At 40.3% G+C, this 22405-nt stretch overlaps 1 protein-coding gene across 3 annotated transcripts in view; it reads right to left on the reverse strand.

Annotated features, from left to right (window-relative positions):
• Window positions 1-1286: 1286 nt before the first annotated feature.
• LOC140132996 (enoyl-CoA delta isomerase 2-like) overlaps window positions 1287-22405 on the reverse strand; it is a 29184-nt gene continuing 8065 nt past the window's right edge. For all 3 annotated transcript variants that reach the window (XM_072152509.1, XM_072152508.1, XM_072152510.1), the window contains exons 5-10: window positions 19068-19140; window positions 18654-18756; window positions 15871-15991; window positions 12777-12866; window positions 2432-2575; window positions 1287-1514 (exon numbers count right to left, since the gene is read on the reverse strand). In XM_072152509.1, the coding sequence (XP_072008610.1) occupies window positions 1359-1514; window positions 2432-2575; window positions 12777-12866; window positions 15871-15991; window positions 18654-18756; window positions 19068-19140 (687 nt within the window). In that variant the 3' untranslated portion in view covers window positions 1287-1358. The remainder of the gene's footprint in view (window positions 1515-2431; window positions 2576-12776; window positions 12867-15870; window positions 15992-18653; window positions 18757-19067; window positions 19141-22405) is intronic.

The raw sequence follows: 22405 nt of genomic DNA on the forward strand, positions 1-22405 counted from the left end.
GGGGCCAGGGAAGGAGAAGAACGTGGGGGGCTGTGTGTGAGCACATTACTTACTGGGGTGGCTGTGGGGGCACATTACTTACAGGGGGTTGTATGGGAGACATTACTGGGGGTAATTGTGTGGGGCATGTATACAGCTGAGACTGGATATGGGTGGTGGTGGGGTGTAGGCTGTGTATACAGGGGGGTAGAGGAAAGGCTGTGTATACAGGGGGATAGAGAATGGTAGAGAGGAGAGGTTGTCTATATGGGGGGGGGGCTGTTCATTATTGGGGGAGGCAAAATTAGGGCACCTAATTGAATTGCTCTATATGCTCTAATTTGGGTGACTAAAGGATGTTTTATGTTGGGAATAGTTTGTTCAGTCATGTGAGGATAATATATATTGGAGTCACAATCTATTATACTGTAAGTGACTGTGGTATTTTTAGGGGCGCCATGGTGAGTTGTGCTGCATTTAGTTGAAGACATTTCTTTGTGAATTCGGAGGAAAACCAAGGCCGGAAGAAAGCGTAAAGAAGTACCCTTCCGGATGAAGTAGATGGTCTGGTGACTAGAGGTCACTAATATCTGTGACTAATGACTACTAGTGTGTAAGGTAGCATCACCAGGGGCACGCACGCATGTGCACGTAAAAAGGCTAGAATCGGCCCTGTATTTCCATCACTAGTTTCTGTGTGTGAGCTCATCTTGGAATGCAAGGGTTGGGGCTGTAGGTAAAGAGGCAGAAGAACGTGTCTTCCCGACCCTAGAATCAGAAGATTAATGGCCGGATCCCAGGAGAACCAAAATTGTGTACACCAGGACTGATAGAGACAAGTTGGAATTTGTGAACTGCTGTATTTTTGTTAATAAGAGTGATTTAGAGAAATTGTTATTTTGTTATCCCAAGTATATTTAAGAATCTTTTCTTTCATGGGAATACCCGTTTAAGTTAGCAGAACCCCTTTTTTTTTAGAATATGAGATTTTTCTCCACAATTGGTTGGTATATAAATGCATGAGCCAAGTATGATGTTTAACTGTATTGTGGTAACTGTGTTACTGTTTAAATAAACCTGTCATGTTGAACATGGCATCACATAAGGAATTGTCATGTCTCTGACAATTAAGAGCCGAGCAGATCCAGTATATGAGATATTTAATATTTCATGTATTTTCTACAATGATAGCCCCATACTCTCTAGTTCTGCCATCCATGTGTAGTGTAGTATCCATTCCTAGTCATATGAATAAAGGTATTTCCCCTAATAAAACACGTTTGACATTTAAAACAAGTCTGAATTAACCTTTATTAGTTTAAAAAAAAAAAAGAACATTCTATATTATTTACATGATAATGCACCGATTAATACATTCATCACAACTTTGCTTTCTTTTGGAAGAAGCTTATAATGGCATTCATGCAGTCATCTGATAACCAGCGTTCCTTGAGGCGCTCACATTCCTGAACATTAACTGCATGTAGCTTTTCCTTTTCAGTATCTCGAATAAGCTGCTTGGAGAAAACTAAGGACTAAAGGAAAGGGAGAGACACAAATAGTACATTGCAACATATTAATTATTTATCAGAATTATTATAATGACATTAATCCTTAACAGAGAGGTCAACTAGAATACAGCAAATACATATACGAGAGGTTATTTTATTAAATGAAACCTGTCAGGCACATCTAGCCCCATCTCACATTTTCTCAGTTTTTTTTAATCAAGTCTTACAACAGCCAAATTCAAAAAATATGCCTACTTAAAAAATTAGCAAAATGGCTACAAATACAAATCAGTATTGTTTATTGCTATGGGCTTTCCTGGAACATTTGGGTCACAACATTTTTTTAATAAAGCATTTTCAATCCCTTTAAAAAAATCCCTGTTGTTGAAGGAAGGGAGGTTTTTCTAATCTCAGTAACAAACCTTTAATAGATGCAATTATTATTATTAATACTTAAAGGGGTTGTTACAAGATAAGATAACAAGCTAATCTGTGAAGGAACTGCTTGAGATTGGGACAAATAATCTGCAGAACAGGAGTCCAATTCTCACTAATGGGTGTTCATCCTGCTGCTCCACTCAATAGTATGGGAGTGCAGGAAGTATCAAAGCACACTGCTCGGCTATCTCTGCCGCTCTTATTGTACATCTTGCTCCCCCTTATGGTGGCTCCAGACAACCACTTTTAACATGAAGAAGCGCAAGGGGAAGATTTGTTACAGTATTAATGTCAGTTGATTGGAATCAATATATTGAAAAATATGTGGGCACATTTACTAAGAACAGTGCAGTCTGCCCATGTATAGTAAAGAGGGCCCCAGATTCAGGATTTCCGGCAAACGTTCTGCATGAATCTGGTGCTCCCTGCACCCCTGACAGAGTGCACCACAGAGTGGAACACGTATTTCTCCCTTGTTTGTCAGCTAGAGAGCTCTCACTTACATTCTTGGGTAGTTCACCATACGAGCGGAGTCTCCCCCAAACCTCCTTCTGGAAAGTGGCATCAGGAAAAACTTCAGTGACTAGTCCAAGCTTGCACGCTTCATGTGCTGTCAGCAATTTGTTAAACAGAAGCACTTCTACTGCCTGTAACAGACACATTCAACACCGATGTCAAAAGTGTAACATTTGCCAAAGTGATAAATGCTGAAGGAAACAGGTAAAGCATTAGGACCATTCTGCATTCATAATCATGGAGGAATCAATGCTTAATCTGGACAATTTAAATAATTAAAATTTCTTTTTGTTTATTAACATCCCTTGATTTTATATAGTGGTGAATCCCCTAATTTATGAACACGTGTACATACACGAATACGCTTCAATTGTAGATATCTAAACACCTCGGCAGTCTATAACCAAACCCCTGCTCTCTCACTCTACATTCTTTGAAGTTAGTCTTGGCAAGAATTAGAGATGTTAGTGTAAAACTCATTTAATAGGGACGGTCTCCTTTAACCCCTTAAGGACGCAGCCTGTTTGCAGGTTAAGGCTCGCAACTTTTTTTTGAAATTTGACCAGTGTCTCTTCCTGTGGTAATAACTTTTGAACACTGTTACTTATCAAAGCGATTCTGAGATTGTTTTTTCCCCACATGTTGTACTTCATTTTAGTGGTAAATTTTGGCTGATAAGTTTTGCGTTTATTTACAAAAAAAAGAAAAAATTATGAATTTTTAGAAAAATTTGCCATTTTCGAAATTCTAAATCACCGCGTTTTCAGGCAGATAGATTTACCACCTAAATAACTTGCAGAATAACATTTCCCATTTGTCTACTTTACATTTTCATAATTTTTGAAATGTTTGGATAATTTATTTTGACGTCACGTGGCCTACAAATCGAATAGCGATTTTCCGTATTTTCGGAATTGACAATTTTGGGGATAAATACTGTTTGAAATCAAATTTTACATATTTAGCAACAAAACCCCCTATATAACCAACCCATTTTCAAATCTGCACCCCTCAAACTATCAGAAACAGCTTTTACAAAGATTGTTAACCCCTTGAGATCTTCATAGTAATTGAATCAAAATGGCGGTGAAATTTAGAAATTTCAAATTTATCAAATTTTGTCGGTTATACGTTCATTTAGCCCTAAAATTTACACATTTCCAAAAGATAAAAAGAGAAAGCTCACCATAAAATTTGTTCTACAATTTCTCCTGAGTGCAGCGACCCCCCACATGTGGCCATTACTTGTGTTATGGGGGCACAGCGAGGCGCAGAAGGGAAGGAGCACCCTGCAGCTGCCAGGATTTTAGTTTTCTGGTTGCCCCCTTTTGAAGGCTATAAAATTTTCGCTTTTCCGTTATTTGGGCCATGTGACGGCATTTTTTTTGCGGGACGAGATGCTTTTTCCAGTGTTACCATTTTGGGGTTGGTATCACCTATTGTTGAAAATTTTGGAACTTTTTTTGAGGTCATGAGTAGAAAAGCATCAATTCTGTACTGGATTTTTTACTTTTTTTTTTTTCCGTGTTCACCGTATATCCTAATAATCCTGTTATATTTATTCTATGGGTCGATACGATTACGGGGATACCAGACATGAATATTTTTTCTTATGTTTTACTAAATTTGCCAAATAAAACCCTAATGTGGGGAAAAATCTATCATTTTTGCATCGCCGTCTTCCAAGTGGCATAACATTGTTACGTTTTTGGCTACAGAGCTGGTTGATGGCTTGTTTTTTGCGGGACATGTTGTTCTTTGCAACAATATCATTCTGGAGTACATATGTTTTGTTGATCACTTTTTATTGCATTTTTAGTGGGATATAATAGGTAAAAATCATAATTTTTGGCGGGTTTTTGACGTTTTTTTTTTACGGCGTTCATCATATGGGTTCAATAGTTATTTAGTTTTATTCTATGGATTGTTACGGACGCGGTGATACTATATATGTGGGGTTTGTGTTATGATTTAGACTTTTTTGAGCGTTATATGTCTCTTTATATGTTTTCTGGCTTATGGGCATTTTTAGTGATTTATAAAGTAATTTTTTATTGAAAAACATTTTTTTTTACATTTTTTTACTTGATCCACCATGGGATATGAACAAGCAATCATCTGATTGCTTGTTCTTCATAATACTCTGCAATACTAATGTATTGCAGGGTATTATCAGTGCCAGCCTATGCAGATGCATAGGCTGACACTTTGCCTTTAAGATGACGTCACAGACGCCATCTTAAAGGTAAACCCTCCAGGCTTCTCTGGGGTCCCGATCGGACCCCAGAGGAGCCAAAACAGCGATCGGCCCCCCCGAAAACGGTGCGGGGGGGCCGATCGTGGGGTAAAGACCCCCAGAAGGCATGTTAAATGCCGCGGGTGTTAGCCGGGGATGTCAGCGGTAGATTACCGCTGAAATCCCGCGGCTAGCGATGCCGGTTCGGCTGCTATACAGCGCTGAACCGGCATCGTCTCTGCGCCGTAGCTGTACTGCGCTGAGCGCTAATCGCGGGACTCAGCGCAGTACAGCTATGGCGCAGAGCGCTAAGGTGTTAAACTGATGCTTAAAGACGGCCTGTCACCTGAAATGATCACTCTAGGAGCACTTACTAAAGGAAGCAGCTTCCAAGCCCTGCCCCAGTAATAGCAGTGTAAAACCGCTAGCTTTATTGGGACATCGGTCCGCCATATTCATGAGCCCCTCCCACACCATATGCCGTTGGTGACTGCCACCAACCAGGATGCAGTCACGACTCCTATGCCCGCCCCCTCATGGGGCTTGGTCCGGTGTTAGGAGGGCTTTGTACTGCAGTGTTTCCTAGCTTATCAGTATGTTCTGATAAAGCTAGCTACTTAACACTGCTATTACTGGGGTAGGGCTAGGGAGCTGCTTACATTAGTAAGTGCTACTAGAGGTTTTTTTTTTTTCAGGTGACAGGTCCTTTTTAACCCCTTAATGACCGATGGTCATTGGTGCCTGAATGTCAAGGTCAATTATTGTACGTTCTGCTGTGTGCATGACAATATCTCTGGAAAAGCTTTACATATCATATCTATTTTTACTTTATTTTTTTTCATGACATATGAGACGGTTTTATTAATTATATATTTTTTAATTGATAAAATTTGCCAATAATTGACTACAAATGTGAAAAAAAAGCTTTTTTGTCATTTTTCCAATAAAGTTTTTTTTTCCCCTAAAGGTAGTAACTTTAACCCCTTAGGGACGTGGCCCTTTTTCGTTTTTGCATTTTCATTTTTCACTCCCCACCTTCAAAAATCTGTAACTTTTTTATTTTTCCATGTAAAGAGCTCTGTTTGGGCTTGTTTTCTGCGTAACAAATTGAACTTCATAGTGATGGTATTGAATATTCCATGCCGTATACTAGGAAGCGGGAAAAAATTCAGAATGCAGTGAAAATGATAAAAAAACACATTTGCGCTGTTTTCTTGTGGGCTTGGATTTTACAGCTTTCGCTGAGCGGCCCAAATCACATGTCTATTTTATTCTTTGGTTCAGTACGATACCAAATTTGTACAGGTTTTATAATGTTTTCATACATTTAAAAAAATTAAAACCTTCTGTACAAAAAAAAAAAAATTCTTCATTTTGCCATGTTCTGGCACTAATAACTTTTTCATACTTCAGTGCACGGAGCTGTGGGTGGTGTCATTTTTTTGCGACTTTTGATGACGTTTTTAATGCTTTCATTTTTAGGACTGTATGGGCTTTTGATCACTTTTTATAGAATTATTTATATTTTTCAAAATGGCAAAAAAGTGGCATTTTCGACTTTGGGCGCCAATTTCCGTTATGGGGTTAAACGCTGGGAAAAATCGCTAATATATTTTGATAGATCGGACATTTTTGTACGCGATGATATCTAATGTGTTCATGATTTTTACTGTTTATTTATATTTATATCAGTTCTAGGGAAAGGGGGGTGATTTAAACTTTTACTTTTTTTTCCTATTTTTTTAAAAAATTTTTTACCATTATTTTAGATCCTCCAGGGTAATTTAACCCTGCAGGGTCCGATTGTTAATACTATATACTGCAATACTACTGTATTGCAGTATATAGCTATTTTACAATGAGTTTTAATAGCCTGCCCTCTGGTGGCTATTAGAAATCATTGCACCTGGCAAGCCTACGAGTCTCAATGAGACTCTAGGCTGCCATAGCAACCGATCGCCGCCCTCCGATGACGTTCAAGGGGGGCGGCGATCGGGCCTCCAAGATGGTGGCCAGAATTTAACTGTAAGTTAGGTGCCGCGGTCGTGGTGCCAGCACCAACTGCGGCAATGACAGGCGGGTGTTGGCTATATTATACAGCCGTTACCCGCTGTGTGTGGAGAGAGCTCATCTCGTGAGCTCTCTCCATACACCCCTTGCCGCGCGAGGACGATATAGTTCATCCTCGGTCGGCAAGGTGTTAACCAAAATATGTTATAAATATGTACAGCATTATTCCATCACCCTTCCCCAGGTTCAGCTACAGATGCAGAGGATGCATGTACTGCAAAGTGAAAGTGAAAGCCTCCAGCAGCTTCTTCTATATTCTGCCTTCAGCTGACAGGCTGGAGGGGGAACACTTCAAACGCCTACATCTCCGAACCCTTGCACGTAGAAATGCAATATGATACATGGATTGTGCACAGATGCTTAAGAGAACCATAATATATCCATTCTTAAATTTACAATCAGGAATAAAAAGCTGTACATAAAAATAATTTTTTTAATGCAACTCTAAGGGTGGATATCTCCGGTTCCTCTCGTCCTACAGGCAGCACTGATGGGTAAGAGTCTGGAGTCCTAATTATGACAGAAGAACACAATAACAATGTTAATTAACAATAAATCAATTAACCGACTGCCCTATAAGTATCCTAGGAGTCAAGGAAGAGGCGTGTTTTTTTCTTCTGTCCTAATTAGGTTTACTGCCAGTATCCTCTTGCTCCCCTGAGGCCTGGGCTGTGGTGCACGTCCAGCAGGGTAGAAGCAAATGTCTTACCAGTGGCAATCTTGGTGAAACTACATTCTGAGGCTGTCCTTCCCCCCGTGGTGGCGGAAGTCCAGTATTTTCGGAGTTTCTGGATAAACTCCCCTCCTACTGCGTCTCCCATTGGAAGCGGGAACCGCTGTATTCTCAGGTACGGCTTTTGAATAAGCAGAGAAGTGGAGGTCAGATTTGTGTTGCACTCAATACTTTGGGGTATAGCTGCTGTTTGCCGCATCTCCCCCTTCCTGAAGCCACCATCTACAATGTACCGTAAGGTGGTTTCTATATTGTTGTGAACAAAGCTCTTGCTAACCTTAGGGCTCAGCGCGTCCCCTGCATCCTTTTCTTATGTTAGAAGGATTTGGTTGTTAGCCCGGGTGTCGCCTCTGACCAGGTGCATTGCATTTCCTGTTGGGAATGTTTTAAGGCTGTACTGTTCAGGTATGCTCTCTGCACCTGCCAGGCAGCAGAGTCAGTCTGAGCTTAAGGTTTGTTCCTTTCATGAGTGCCCATGTTCCTTCATTTGGCATGTCCTAACACTTGTTGTTTGTGTTACAGATGTCCAGCCTTGGTAAAAGGAAGAGAAAGTCTCATCATAGAGACTGTATTAGCTGTGAGCAGCCTATACCGGATGATTGCCCTGATGATGTTTGTGCCCCTTGTGCAGCTCCTGCTCAGACTTCAGGAGGAGACGTATTTTTTCAGTGGATGAAGGAAAAAATGTCTGCTGTATTTGATGAGATGAGTTCAAAGAAAAAGAAGTCTAAAAGACATCATAAACATAGAAAACATCATAGGCAATCATCTTCTATATCTTTGCCTTCTAGTAGCTGCTCAGAAGCCCAGACGGAAGGTTCTGGGCCAGATGTATCTGAGGATTTTTTTCTGTTTCACAAAGATAAAACCTCTAAATTAATCAAGGCGGTTAAAAGTGTAATGGAGACAGATGAGTCTCATAATGACTCTGTTAACCAAGATGCACTTTTTTATTTTCCCAGAAAAAAAGCCAAAGTATTGCCTAGTCATCCTGATCTTAAAGTCCTCTTTGAACAGGGTTGGTCTAAGCCTGAAAAAAGATTTGATTTGGGGTCTCGTTTTCGAGCAGTATACAAAATCGACCCTAAAGAATCTGAAGAATGGGAATTGCCTCCCAAGATTGATATCCCAGTGGCTAAACTATCTAAAAAATCTATTTTTCCTGCAGATGAATCTTCTTTACTTAGAGACCCTCTTGACAGGAAAGCTGACGCTATGCTCCGCAGAAGCTATCAACTCTCAGCAGCCATGGCTAAGGCATCTCTTGCTACTGTGCCTGTTGCACGAGCCTTAAGATTATGGCTAAGCCAGATTGGTCGGGACATTTTGGATGGAGTCCCTAGAGAAGAAATTTATGAGAATTTGTCTTCTGTTAAACTTGCAGGCGATTTTCTGTGTGATTTTTCTCTTGACTCTTTAAAACTTGCATCTAAGAACATACTAACGGCTAACTCTGCACGTCGTGCCCTGTGGATAAAACCCTGGACAGGGGATGTAGCCTCCAAACATCACTTCTGTTCACTTCCCTTCCACCCATCTTCCTTGTTTGGGAAAGACCTGAAGGAGGTGTTGAAGAATCTTAGTGAAGATAAGGGGAACTCTTTTCCACAAGTAGCCAGTACCTCCAAAAAACCGAGCTTTCCACCTAGAAAAGCAAGACCAGAAAGACCTTTTCGTGCATTTCGTAACCGACGTAGAGGAGTTCAGAAGTCTAAAGACAGAACTGTCTTCCACAGTAAAAAAAACGAGAAGCCTGACTTCTGACGCCATGCCAGGTCTGTCTCCAGTAGGTGCAAGGGTGGCAGACTTCGCTCACTTATGGACAGACATCACATCCGATGCTTGGGTACTGTCCACAGTAAAAAACGGTTACGCTTTGGAATTCGACAAGATTCCGCCAGAAAGATTTTTGAGTACAAAAATCGAAAAATCTCAGATCCTTCCCTTGTTGCACGAATTTATCCAAAAAAGAGCTCTAGAAGAAGTCCCTTTGTCAGAAAGAGGAAAAGGAGTGTACTCCGCCATATTTGCTGTACCAAAGCCAAACAACAGGTGGAGATTAATTATAGACCTCCGCTATCTAAACAAATTCTTGACCAAAATTGCATTCAAGATGGACTCCATAAAATCGGCCACCGCCATTCTACAGCAAAGCAACTACATGGCCAAAATAGACCTGGCCGATGCTTATCTCCACATTCCCATCAGGAGAGGTCACAGAAAATATCTGAGAATAGCAATTGTGACCAATTCAAGAACTCTTCACTACCAGTTCACCTGTCTGCCATTCGGCATTACATCAGCCCCTCGCGTCTTCACCAAGACCACCATAGTTCTGGCGGCTGCACTGAGACTTCGGGGGATACAGATCGTGCCCTATTTGGACGACTGGCTGATCATAGCAGAGAATCAATCTCTCTTGAAACTTCATCTTCAGATGACAATCGATCTTCTACAACAACTGGGTTTCCTAATCAATTGGGAAAAATCCCTTCTTATTCCAACAACCAGAATTCAGTTCCTGGGGTATATTCTCGACTCGTGCAGTATGACTATTCATCTTCCTCAGGAGAGAATCTTGAAAATCAAGCAGTCCGTGCACTACCTTATCAAGACAAGATGCACAACGGTCAGAACAGCCATGAGGGTCCTGGGTCTGATGACTTCAATAATAGAAGCAGTTCCTTGGGCAAAGGCACATTTCAGACAGCTACAACTCAACATTCTGGCTGTTTGGAACAAATCTCCAGCAGGATTCGACAAACCGATTGTACTAACTCCTCAGACCAGAGTCAGCCTCGGTTGGTGGTTGAGGAAGAATTTGGCGTCCGGCAGATCTTTACGTTTTGTTCAACCCCAGATCCTGACAACCGATGCCTCATCCTCAGGTTGGGGGGCCCACCTCGGCAATCTCTGGGTTCAGGACAAATGGAATTCCACAGACAGGACTCTGTCCTCAAATCAAAGAGAATTGAAAGCCATTTATTTAGCCCTGAAATTCTTTCAGACCCATCTGAAAAAACAGCATGTGAAGGTACAGACCGACAATCTGTCATGTGTTTATTACATAAACAAGCAAGGGGGTACCAGGAGCACACCCCTCATCAAACTGTGTCAAAAGATTATCTCCTGGGCCGAGGAAAACCTTCAGAGTCTGACAGCAGTCCACATTCGAGGGTCTCTGAACACTCGGGCAGACATTTTAAGCCGCTCTCAACTAAGACCAGGGGAATGGTCCCTGAACAGTGTTATCTTCCAACAGATTGTCAGTCGGTTCGGTTGTCCACAAATGGACATGATGGCGACCAAACAGAACTCGAAGTTGCCAATGTTTTGCTCTCTTTACAGGTCAGACCAACCCTATGCAGTGGATGCCCTGTCTCTTCCCTGGACCAACCTGTTCATTTACATATTTCCTCCGATACCGCTCATTCAGAGGATACTTTACAAAATCAAAGAAGAGAAACCGAATGCAATTCTGATCCTACCATTTTGGCCACGCAGAGTATGGTTTCCTCTTGTAATGAGGTTGTCCAAGGGCGAATATTGGAAACTTCCTGCAGTTCCACATCTCTTGGAACAGATGGGGTTTTTCCATCCATCACCACAGAAGCTACAGCTTACGGCCTGGAGATTGAGAAGAAGACCCTAACAGGTCTAGGTCTTTCATCCAGAGTTATAAAGACATTGTTGTCAGCTAGAAGACCAGCGACCATTAAGTCCTATGGTAGAGTTTGGAAAGTCTTCACATCCTGGTGTTCAGATAATTCTGTATCTGAACCTTCAGTCTCAGATATTCTTACTTTTCTACAGGATGGCCTTGATAAAGGTTTAAAACCTGCTACCTTGAAGCTTCAGTTTGCTGCAATCAATGCTTTAAATAACAATAGATTCTCATCTAATCATTTAGTACGGAGATTCTTCAAGGCTTTAAGGAACATCAAACCTCCTATTAGACCACCATGTCCACAGTGGGATCTTGCCTTGGTCCTACATCATCTCACAGAACCTCCCTTTGAGCCTATACAGGAAGCTTCTCTCAAATGTTTATCGTGGAAGACCTTCTTTTTAGTTGCCGTTTCCACTGCTAGAAGAATTTCAGAGCTGCAAGCCTTATCCTGCAAAGAGCCATACTTACAGATAAGACCAGACTGCATCATACTAAGAACAGTCCCATCGTTTCTTCCTAAAGTGGCCTCAGTTTCTAATTTAAATCAGGAATATTATCTTCCAGCTTTGTGTCCAACTCCTGCTAATGCTCATCAGCAAGTTCTGCATCTTCTGGATGTTAGAAGATCCGTCTTGACTTATCTAGAGAAGACAAAATCTTTTAGAAAATGTGAATCTCTGTTTCTCCAATTTCAAGGTCCAAGAAAAGGGATGAAGGCCTCTGCAGCCTCTCTCTCTCGATGGATAAAGCAGAGTATTTCTATGGCTTACAGAGCCTTGGGACAACCTTCACCTTTACAGATTAGGGCTCATTCTACAAGATCTACTGCTACTTCCTGGGCAGAGTATGCAATGCTCTCTATAGATCAGATCTGTCAAGCAGCTTCTTGGACTTCTTCTAATACTTTTGCTAAACATTACAGGCTGGATGTCTCCTCAGCTGGCTCAGCCTTTGGCGTATCGGTGCTATCTACAGTGGCTTCGAAAATTTGTCCCCCCCTTTGATTTGCTACCTAAATCCCATCAGTGCTGCCTGTAGGACGAGAGGAAGATCTAAATTTTGCTTACCTGAAAATTTCTTTTCCTCGAAGTCCAAAGGCAGCACTATTATATTCCCTCCCAATAAAATAATTTTTTTGCTGCATAAAACACGCCTCTTCCTTGACTCCTAGGATACTTATAGGGCAGTCGGTTAATTGATTTATTGTTAATTAACATTGTTATTGTGTTCTTCTGTCATAATTAGGACTCCAGACTCTTACCCATCAGTGCTGCCTTTGGACTTCGAGGAAAAGAAATTTTCAGGTAAGCAAAATTTAGATCTTCTGTTAAGCATCCGTACACACGATAATTGGATGTATATACCTGTATGGCAGTCGTTAGGGGTTAATCTTTATATTTTGCTGCTGGAAAATTCATTTAAAATTATGTGCTGCAGAATCCTGGCATTTTACCATATAAATCTACTGCATATGGTAAATGATAATTATTAAGCTTTTCAGAGGTTAAAAATGGTGTGAGCGGAATCATTTAATTTGTTTACTGAAAACCAGGATTCAATCAGGACCTTTACCTGTTATCCGAGCAGCCTGTGCCCTAATGTATACATGGCACAAATACTCACCTTACTTAAGCCCATGACACGTGGGAATGTGTACGAGGAGCATCCCTCTGGGCTTTGTCCTAGCTGGCTGAAAGGAGTGTGAAAAGTGGCCTGCCAAATGAAACAAACATGAAATTATTACATTTTAACCCCTTCAGAACCAGGTTTTTGCATTTCCATTTTCCGTCCACCATCTGTAGCTTGATTTTTTCCATTTAACCCCTTAGTGAGGTGTCCTGAAAAGGCTCTAGTGACTGGGCATTTTTAGCACATTTTCGATTTAGCACGTTTTAAGGGCCCTAACTTTTTTTTTTTTTTTTGCGTGCTTCCCTAAAATATTTGTGGCGTTTTTCCAGGACACACAGAGCTAGCTAAAACGTAATAAAAGTTTAAACATTTTTTTTATTTTTATTTGGGGTTAAAAGCGGGAAAAAAAAGTATATACCGGTATATTTTTTTATAATTTAAAGTACATATTTTTTTCCATTTTCAAATTAACTCATTATGAACATTAGTAATGAATTCCATATTTTGTTTCAGATGTTTTGATATATAATATGTATAGTCTCGGCAAATGGGCGATTATGGCAATGTTTTTTTTAGTGTAGCGGGGGATTTTATTTTTATTATATGGGGAAATGCAAATGTATCTTTGTTAATATTTGTTAATATTTTTTGTGTGTGTGTTTTTACTTTATATGTACCCCACGAGGTCATAAAAGACCTATGGGGGACATTTTCCGTTTTTTTTTTGTTTAATGTTACTTTATTCTTTTTCTTTAACAAGTTTTCCCCTGTAACTGGGGCATCTATAAGGATCTCAGTTACAGGGGAAATGACCACCTGTCACTGGATATGCTGATCAGAGTGGTACTTGGTCCAATTAGACCCAGCAGCTCTGATTCAGGGTGCGGTCACACGTCGCGTTTACCGCATGCGTTAAAAATGGAGAGTGATTTGCCTAATTAAACACCTCTTAACACTTGTGTTTACAAAACGCATGCGTTAACCGCGATGTTAACGCATGCGTTAACAATGCGTTAACAACCGCATGCATTAACCGCGATGTTAACACATGCGTTAACGGTTGCGTTTTGTAAACACAGGTGTTAGCAGCTGTTTAATTAGGCAAATCACTCTCCAGCTATTGCAATGCGTTTTTAAACGCATGCGGTAAACGCGACGTGTAACAGCACCCTCACTCTCTAGATCTAGACTCTTTAAGCTATAGGAGGGCTTGTTATCTACAAGACAAATTGTATGGCAGCGATTACCTGTGCCATGTACAGGGTATCTGAAATTGTCTTCTTTTTTTTTTAATGTGGCGAATGGCCAAAAAAAAAAAAAGAAAAAAAAAGAAAAAAAAGTTGGGCCATATTCTGATGGGCTTTGTTTTTACGGCGTTCATTATGTGGTCTAGATGACACATCTCCTTTATTCTTTGGGTCAGTACAATCCCAGAGATTTATAGTTTGGTTATGTCGTAATAGCTTTAAAGAAAAAAAAAAAAAAAGCCTTGCATCTCTATATTTTGACACCTACAACTTTTTTTGTTCTTTGGTATACGAAGCTGGTTATGGTGCCACTGTTTGTGGGATGAGAGTACTGTAAGATCTTTTGATCACTTTTTATTAAAATATTTATGGGAGGCAAAAAAGGTAAAAAGTGGCAGTTTGGGCATTTGGACAATATTTTCTTTTATAGGGTCTATAGCTGGGTATAATTGTTTTTATATTTTGAAAGAAAAGACATTTTAAAATGCGATGATACCCAACATGTTTAGGATTTTATTTATTTGTTGTTTATAGGCATTCTAGAGAAATGGGATGTAAGGTGTTCAACTGCAGCACTTATCAGGTTAACTGTCGCGATCAGTGCCAGCAGGTATGAGCTGTATGTCAGCAGGTGTCAGCACTGACATATATTTACATCGGTCGGTCATGAGATCAAGAGTAAATATTACTAGAAAATGAAACAGGTTTCATCCTTTTATTGACATATGTCTTTACAATAATTTAGCTTTTACAACTGTAACAAGGAACATAACAGCAGTGTCTAAAAGCCAAAACCCTTTTTACATTTTGCTTAAAGAATAGTGCCTGTTATAATAGTAAACTTTGTCATATATTTTTAAAAAGTATAAAAACGTTCTCTGTCTGATTTATTCCCTCCTTCCTATCCTGCACATATCAGAGTGTCTTAAAAAAAGAATTCTTCTGCATAACAAAGCAGTCCCTTATACATGAATACTCTCACCCCTCCCCTTCCCCTTGATCCCGACAGTGTCCGTCGCTATTCGTGAGACCAGGATCAACTAGAGAAGAAAGTTATAATTAGCAGCACAGAGCGTGGGGACAACATGTCCGGGTTGCTAATTATGAACGCCTAGCACCTACCTCTTCCATGCTGCGAGCGTGGGAGATGAAGGTGACGTCACGCAATAGGTTCGGACATCTCGTCCCCGAGCTCCATGCTGCTAATTATAACCTTCTTTTCTAGGTGATCCCCAGCGTGTCAAGATGGTGAAAGGGTAAAGCGAAATTGTACGCCAGGCAGGGCCATAGCCTCCTGATATATCCGGAGCAAATGAGGGGCGGAGGACATCAAACGCTGGTGCAACATGATAAATAACCTGCAAGGTCTTCATCTGGCTTGGGGATCATCGAGGCCAATTTTTCTGCCAGCTGATGTCATGTTCAATCTGTGTGCGAGTGTGGAACCAACCCCTTAGTGGTTAAGTACCATTCTTTCAGATGTGACCACTGAAGCCAGAGATGGACTGAGCAGTCATGAGCAGAATGAAAGTTATGATAGAACAAAAGGCGCTTTCTTAATGGGGATGGAGTAATGTGCATGATTAAAAAATATATATATTATCGAAATAAGGTTCTGACTTTTCTAAGCATTTTGAATATTTTTCAAAGTGGGAGCATTGATAGTGATCAAAATGGCCTTCAACATTCACTAATGGAATTTCTGGTTTTCTGTGTAACACTGTTTTTCCAGTTATGAGCAAACATTACAATAAAATTGATAAAGTAAATAAAAAAAAATAAAATAACAAAAATATAAATGTAAATTTTCAAATGCCCATCGTGACTGTTATGAAACTTACTCTGTCAGTGGCGTAGACAATGTCAAACAAGCCTAAAATAGTTACTGAGATACCGACTGCAGGTCCATTTATAACAGCAATAAGAGGCTTGGGAAAATCAATAAATTTGCTGACAAATGCTCTAAGAACAATAAAAAAAATGAATTAAGGTTTTACAATCAGTATGTAAATTTAAGGTCTGAGCGCTCTAGTATGCATTTCCAACTTATTTATTAAATAATATAAAATCATTAAGATTTTTTCATTTTAAAATTTCAATTCCCAATTGCTATCAGTTATCAACTATAAATTAATTTCTTTATGTTGGAACATAGAAGTGTTTGCCTGATGCTATGAGAATGTAAAATACATTTTCTAAAATACTCAAATTTCATAAGCTGGATGGGCTATATTTACTGCAGACACATAGGGGCAGATTTATCAAGTTCAAACAAAACTCAGACCAAATGTGCAATCCAAACAATCTTCTTTGTTTATACTTGGATGACAAAGACAACAATATGCATATCTAGCCGGGAACTGGTGATGTATATGCTAATATACAAGTCCACACTAAGGAATTCTGGCGTCCACTGAGACGCCGAACGCTCTGTGTCCTGTGACGTTTCGGAGGTAGTTCCTCCTTCCTCAGACATGCGCAATACCGGTTAGGTAAGGGTTTAAATACATTTGTTACTACAACTTATTCTAATTTATTCAACATTTAAAAAACCTTACTGAAACAACTTTACAACAAGTATACACAACACATCATAAAATATTACAAACAAAGTTTAGAGAAACGCACCAAAACAGCATTGTTCATTCAAACCTCGGGGTTGCAAAGTATCCAGCTTAGTAATCCAATACGCCTCACGTAAAAATCTTTTCTTAAGAAGTAGATCATTTTCATTTGTAACCTCTTCTAATATTAACCAATGCAAATCACTCACATTGTTTATATTCCCAATATTGCCTAGCAACACCCGTCTCCTGTTTAACCCTTTTACTGCTCACCTTAAAGAGGACCTGTCACCCAATTTATCGGCACTAGGAGCTGCTTACTTTAGTAAGCTTGATAAAACGCTGCAGTGTTAGAGTGATAGCGTTACCGGAAACCTCCGGTAACCCTATCAAACGCTGCGGCGGAGTACAATGTAATTGTCGGACAGCTCGCAAAGCTGTCCGACGTATTCATGAGGGGGCGGGGTTGGGGACGGTGACTGCCGGAGGCTTACTTTAGTAAGCAGCTCCTAGTGCCGAAAATTTAGGTGACAGGTCCTCTTTAAGTTCTTCTTCCCTTTTAGTGCGATACTGCCTAATCACTGACTTGTGTTCGTTCAACCTGGTCCTAATAGTTCTACTAGTCTGACCAACGTACGCTAAACCACATGGGCATTTCAACATATACACAACAGATTTAGTGTTGCAAGTGTAAAAGCCTTTAATCTGGATTTCAGTCCCTTTCCTAGGGTGATTCACAAAATCACCTTTAATAATTCCAGAACAGTTTTGGCAGGAAAGGCACGAAAACATGCCATTCCTCTTAGCTGCCAGTAAAGTTTGACGTGACTTTTTCTGCTATATCAGATCTAACAAACTCATTAGCAATTGAGCGACCTTTCATGTAAATGAATTTAGGGCAATCTTTAAACAATGCCCCATATTTTGGATCATGAGACAGTATATTCCAATTTTTCATAATAGTTTTTTTGAGCAAATCGGCATGTCTATCATATTGTGAAACATAAGATATCTGTTCTCTCGCTTTCTTATGTCTAGATGTTCTAACAACTTCCCTGGGTAGCTCTGACACTTCTCGACCCACTCTCTCTACTTCTTTTTTAGGGTAACCTCGATCAACAAACTTCTTAATCAGTTTATCCATTTGGACACAATATTCGTAGTCATTACTCCAAATCCTTCGGGCCCGTACAAACTGACCCTTGGGAATCCAAAAAAGGTTGTGGTGCATGATGGCTATCATAATTTAGTAAGTTATTACGGCTGTTTCTTTAGTATAAAGAGTAGTAACCACCTGATCATGACTTTCTTATTTCAACGTCTAAATAATGTAACACATGAGTATCTTTTTCTGCTGAAAACTTAATAAGAGTATGACATTGATTCAAGTATAGAATTGACTAATCTAGGCTCTGCTCCGAGCCTTTCCATAGTAAGCAGACGTTGTCCACATACCTCGTCCATAAGGCAACGTCACAGGACACACAGGGCGTTCGGCGTCACAGTGGAAGCCAGGAATCCTTAGTGTGGACTTAATATGGATTTATGCATATCTAGCCGGGAACTGGCCATTGTTGTCTTTGTCATCCAAATATATATAAAGAAGATTGTTTGGATTGCACATTTGGTCTGCGTTTTCTTTGAAATGGATTGACTATCACGGCCAATAAGAGCCTGTGTTACTAGACCAGTGTACACACTAAGTAAAAAGGAGCTTGACGGTTGTATGTATATGCAGATTTATCAAGTGTCTGAAAGTCAGAATATTTCCAGTTGCCCATGGCAACCAGTCACAGCTCAGCTTTCATTTTACCAGTGCTCATGAATATTTTAAAGAGGAGCTGTGATTGGTTGCCATGGGCAACTAGAAATATTCAGACTTTCAGACACTTAAATCTGCCCCATAGTCCTCAAAGTTAGTACAGGCTGTGAAGTATTCACACAGCCGCAGTAGGCAGTGAGCTTCTCTGTCATTGACATATAAAGGTGCTGACTGTGTTCTTTAGCTGAACCAGCCCACAACTGATATTCTCAACAGCAAAATATATGGGTCTACTTACTCCAAGATGACTGCTGAATCACTCGCCATTTTCTCTTTTCCTTCTGGTGGAATATTGGTAAAATTATTCAGGTCATTACCACTACAAAAGTAATCACCATGCCCTATTAAAAAAAAAAAAAAAAAAAAAGTAAAAATTAAATGATGAATTTCCAGCCAATTTCTAGGTCCAATCCTAGCCCTAGAACCCTCAGCAATCAGCTGTTACCAGGATAAGCCTATCCGATTAATCAATTAAAAAATGGGTCACCAGAGAATACATGACTCTGCTCTGTGTAAACTGGATCCAGACTTATTGAGCAGTTTACCATTCTATGGTTATTTTGACATATGTCTCCATATTCATAATGAAAGTAGCAATGTTTTAGTGAAAAAATAAGTGCATTAAAATTTAAATATGAGGGAATAAACTTACCAGTCAACACAGTAATAACAGTGTTGTCATCTTTAGCCGCTTCATCTAAAGCCAGACCAATTTCCTTGTACATCTGAAAGAATTGAAGGATAGAAGAACTAAAAACCTACAATGCACTAATGTACCATATATACTCAAGTATAAGCTGACCCGAGTATAAGCCGAGACCCCTCATTTTACCACCAAAAACTGGGAAAACCTATTGACTCGAGTATAAGCCGTCCCCCATGTGGTATAGAGCCAGCCCCCATGTGGTATAGAGCCAGCCCCCATGTGGTATACAGCCAGCCCCCATGTGGTATACAGCCAGCCCCCATGTGGTAAACAGCCAGCCCCCAAGAGGTATACAGCCAGCCCCCAAGAGGTATACAGCCAGCCCCCAAGAGGTATACAGCCAGCCCCCATAAAGTATACAGCCTGCCCCCATAAAGTATACAGCCTGCCCCCTGCCAAGCGTATAAAAATACTCACCCTCCGGTGTCCGGATCGTTGGCGCGGGTCCCGATCTTCAGCGTGAGGCTCCCGATCATCGGCGCGGTACCAGGCGGCGACGGCTCCTCTTCTGTAGCCGGCAGATGCGTCCATGCGATCTGCCGGAGGGCGCACACTATGATACCGCATCTTATCGCATGGACGCGATCTGCCGGCTACAGAAGAAAGAAGAGGAGCCACCGCCTGGTACCGCACCGAGGATCGGGAGCCTCGTGCTGAATATTGGGACCCGCGCCAATGATCCGGACACCGGAGGGTGAGTATTATGTTTTTTATTTTTTACTTGACTCGTATATAAGCCGAGGTGAGGTTTTTCAGCACATTTTTTATGCTGAAAAACTCGGCTTATACACGAGTATATACGGTATATGAGAGACTGAATTAAATTATGTAATAAAAGCCATTTTAACAACACCACAAGCATTTAAAAAATTATGGAGGAAGGCCAGAAGAATACCAATATGAAATAAAAGTGATACAGGTAAAACATTATTCAAATGTTCTAACGTGCTTCCATATATGGAACTGATTTGTTTCAGTGGTGATGCTTAACCCTTTCACGACCCGTGACGTAATAGCACGTCACGGGTCGGCCGCGGGTGCATGGAGAGGGCTCACGCGCTAAGCCCTCTCCATAGCCGGTAAGTCTTTGCTGCATATTGCAGCAAAGGCTTACCGGTAACACCCTCGGTCGCCGCCAGCAATGCTGCCGGCGGCTTCAAAAGGATGGCGGCGCGTGGGCGCCGCCATCTTTTCGAGGATCGCCGCTCCCCGTGACGTCATCGGGGAGCGGTGAGCCGTCGCCATGGTAACCTCGGGTCTCACGAAGACCCGAGGCTACTTCGGGTTAACCCATGCATTACAATGTGCTATCAGCACATTGTAATGTATGAGGAGTAAAATCCCCATCTTCTGCCATACTGTAGTATGGCAGTATATGATAGGATCGTGCAGACACCCTAGGGTTAAAGTACCCTAGGGAGTCTGAAAAGTACTAAAAATAAAAAAAAGTTAAAAAAAAAAAATTTATAATAAAAAACCCTAAAAACTCAAATCACCCCCTTTTCCCTAGAACTGATATAAATATAAATAAACAGTAAAAATCATAAACACATTAGGTATCGCCGCGTCCGAAAATGCACGATCTATCAAAATATGATAATGGTTTTTCACTGCGTTTAATCCCGTAACGGAAAATCGCGCCCAAAGTCGAAAATGGCACTTTTTTTGTCATTTTAAAAAATTAAAAAAATTCTATAAAAAGTGATCACAAGGTCGAACAGTCCTAAAATTGATAACATTGTAAACGTCATCAAAATCCGCAAAAAACGACACCACCCACAGCTCAGTACACCAAATTATAAAAAAGTTATTAGCGCCAGAAGATGGCAAATTCCCCCAAAAAAAATTTGTACAGGAGGTTTTAATTTTTTTAAATGTATGAAAACATTATAAAATCTATATAAATTTGGTATCCCCGTAATCGCACCGACCCAAAGAATAAAGTAGACATGTCATTTGGGGTGCACAGTGAAATCCGTAAGATCCAAGCCCACAAGAAGACGGCACAAATGCGTTTTTTTACCAATTTCACTGCATTTGGAATTTTTTTCCCGCTTACTAGAACACGGAATGGAATATTCAATACCATCACTATGAAGTGCAATTTGTTACGCAGAAAATAAGCCGTCACACAGCTCTGTACATGGAAAAATAAAAAAGTTATGGATTTTTGATCATGGGGAGTAAAAAATGAAAATGAAAAAACAAAAAAGGGCCAGGTCCTGAAAGGGTTAAAGAGGTTTTCCAGGAATAAGCATAATTAATATTTAAATGTGTCATTAAAATACAAGCTAATATGTAATTAGATGTTAATTTAAATTTAGCTCTACTTAGCAGAAAAAGGTTGCAGTCGTACAATATGATGCAGAATACAAATGCTACTGGCCCTTTAATCAGTGCTGTAATTTTGTCCAGGGGGGCAGAAACAGAACTGAGGGTGGGTTAACATGTGTCAGGAGGTGTGCGTGTGATCGCATGCGTTTTTAAATGTCACAATGCGCTTAGCTACTCTGAGGGCGCTGTCACACATTGCGTTTTGGTACCATTTTCATTGCGTTTTGAAACGCATTACAACAGCTGAGGAGAAGCGATTTGCCTAATTGCATTACTGTTAACATTTGCGGTGTGTAAACACGATGTAAACGCACACATTAACAATGTATTAACGGAATGCAAATGTTAACATGCGTTAACATTGCATTTACCATGCATTTTGTAAACACAAATGTTAATAGTAATGTAACTAGGCAAATTAGCATAAAGATGGGTGCTGGTCACATTTCCTGCACCTGATAGGGCAGGTCATGTGGTCATCATTATATTCAATGAAACTACTCAAGCTGTTACTTTAATAGAGCATTACCACACATTATGTTTAGCACCCATTCATTATACAGTTATAAGGATGAAGACAACAGTGCAGCCTCCTGGAAAAATACATTATGCTTAGATTTTCTAAGAGACTTTAGTGAGAAGGATTGTCACACTGTGATACTACTTTTATTTATAGCAGCAAAAAAGTACTTCAATATGTGTTATTTTGGCTGTTAAAACTTGAAGAACTAGCAATGGACACCAATCACGCTCGGCCTAAGCTGCAAGTATCCACAGTCCCTAAAAAGTGATAAACATTGCTAATAGGAGGTACTATATATACACTCGAGTATAAGCCTAGTTTTTCAGCACAAAAAATGTGCTGAAAACCCCTAACTCGGCTTATACTTGAGTCAAGGAAAAAACAAAAGAAAGTGAACTCACCTTCTGATGCTCCTGGGCATCCATTG

This window comes from Engystomops pustulosus, chromosome 5 (assembly GCF_040894005.1).
Source record: "Engystomops pustulosus chromosome 5, aEngPut4.maternal, whole genome shotgun sequence".
Taxonomy (NCBI): domain Eukaryota; kingdom Metazoa; phylum Chordata; class Amphibia; order Anura; family Leptodactylidae; genus Engystomops; species Engystomops pustulosus.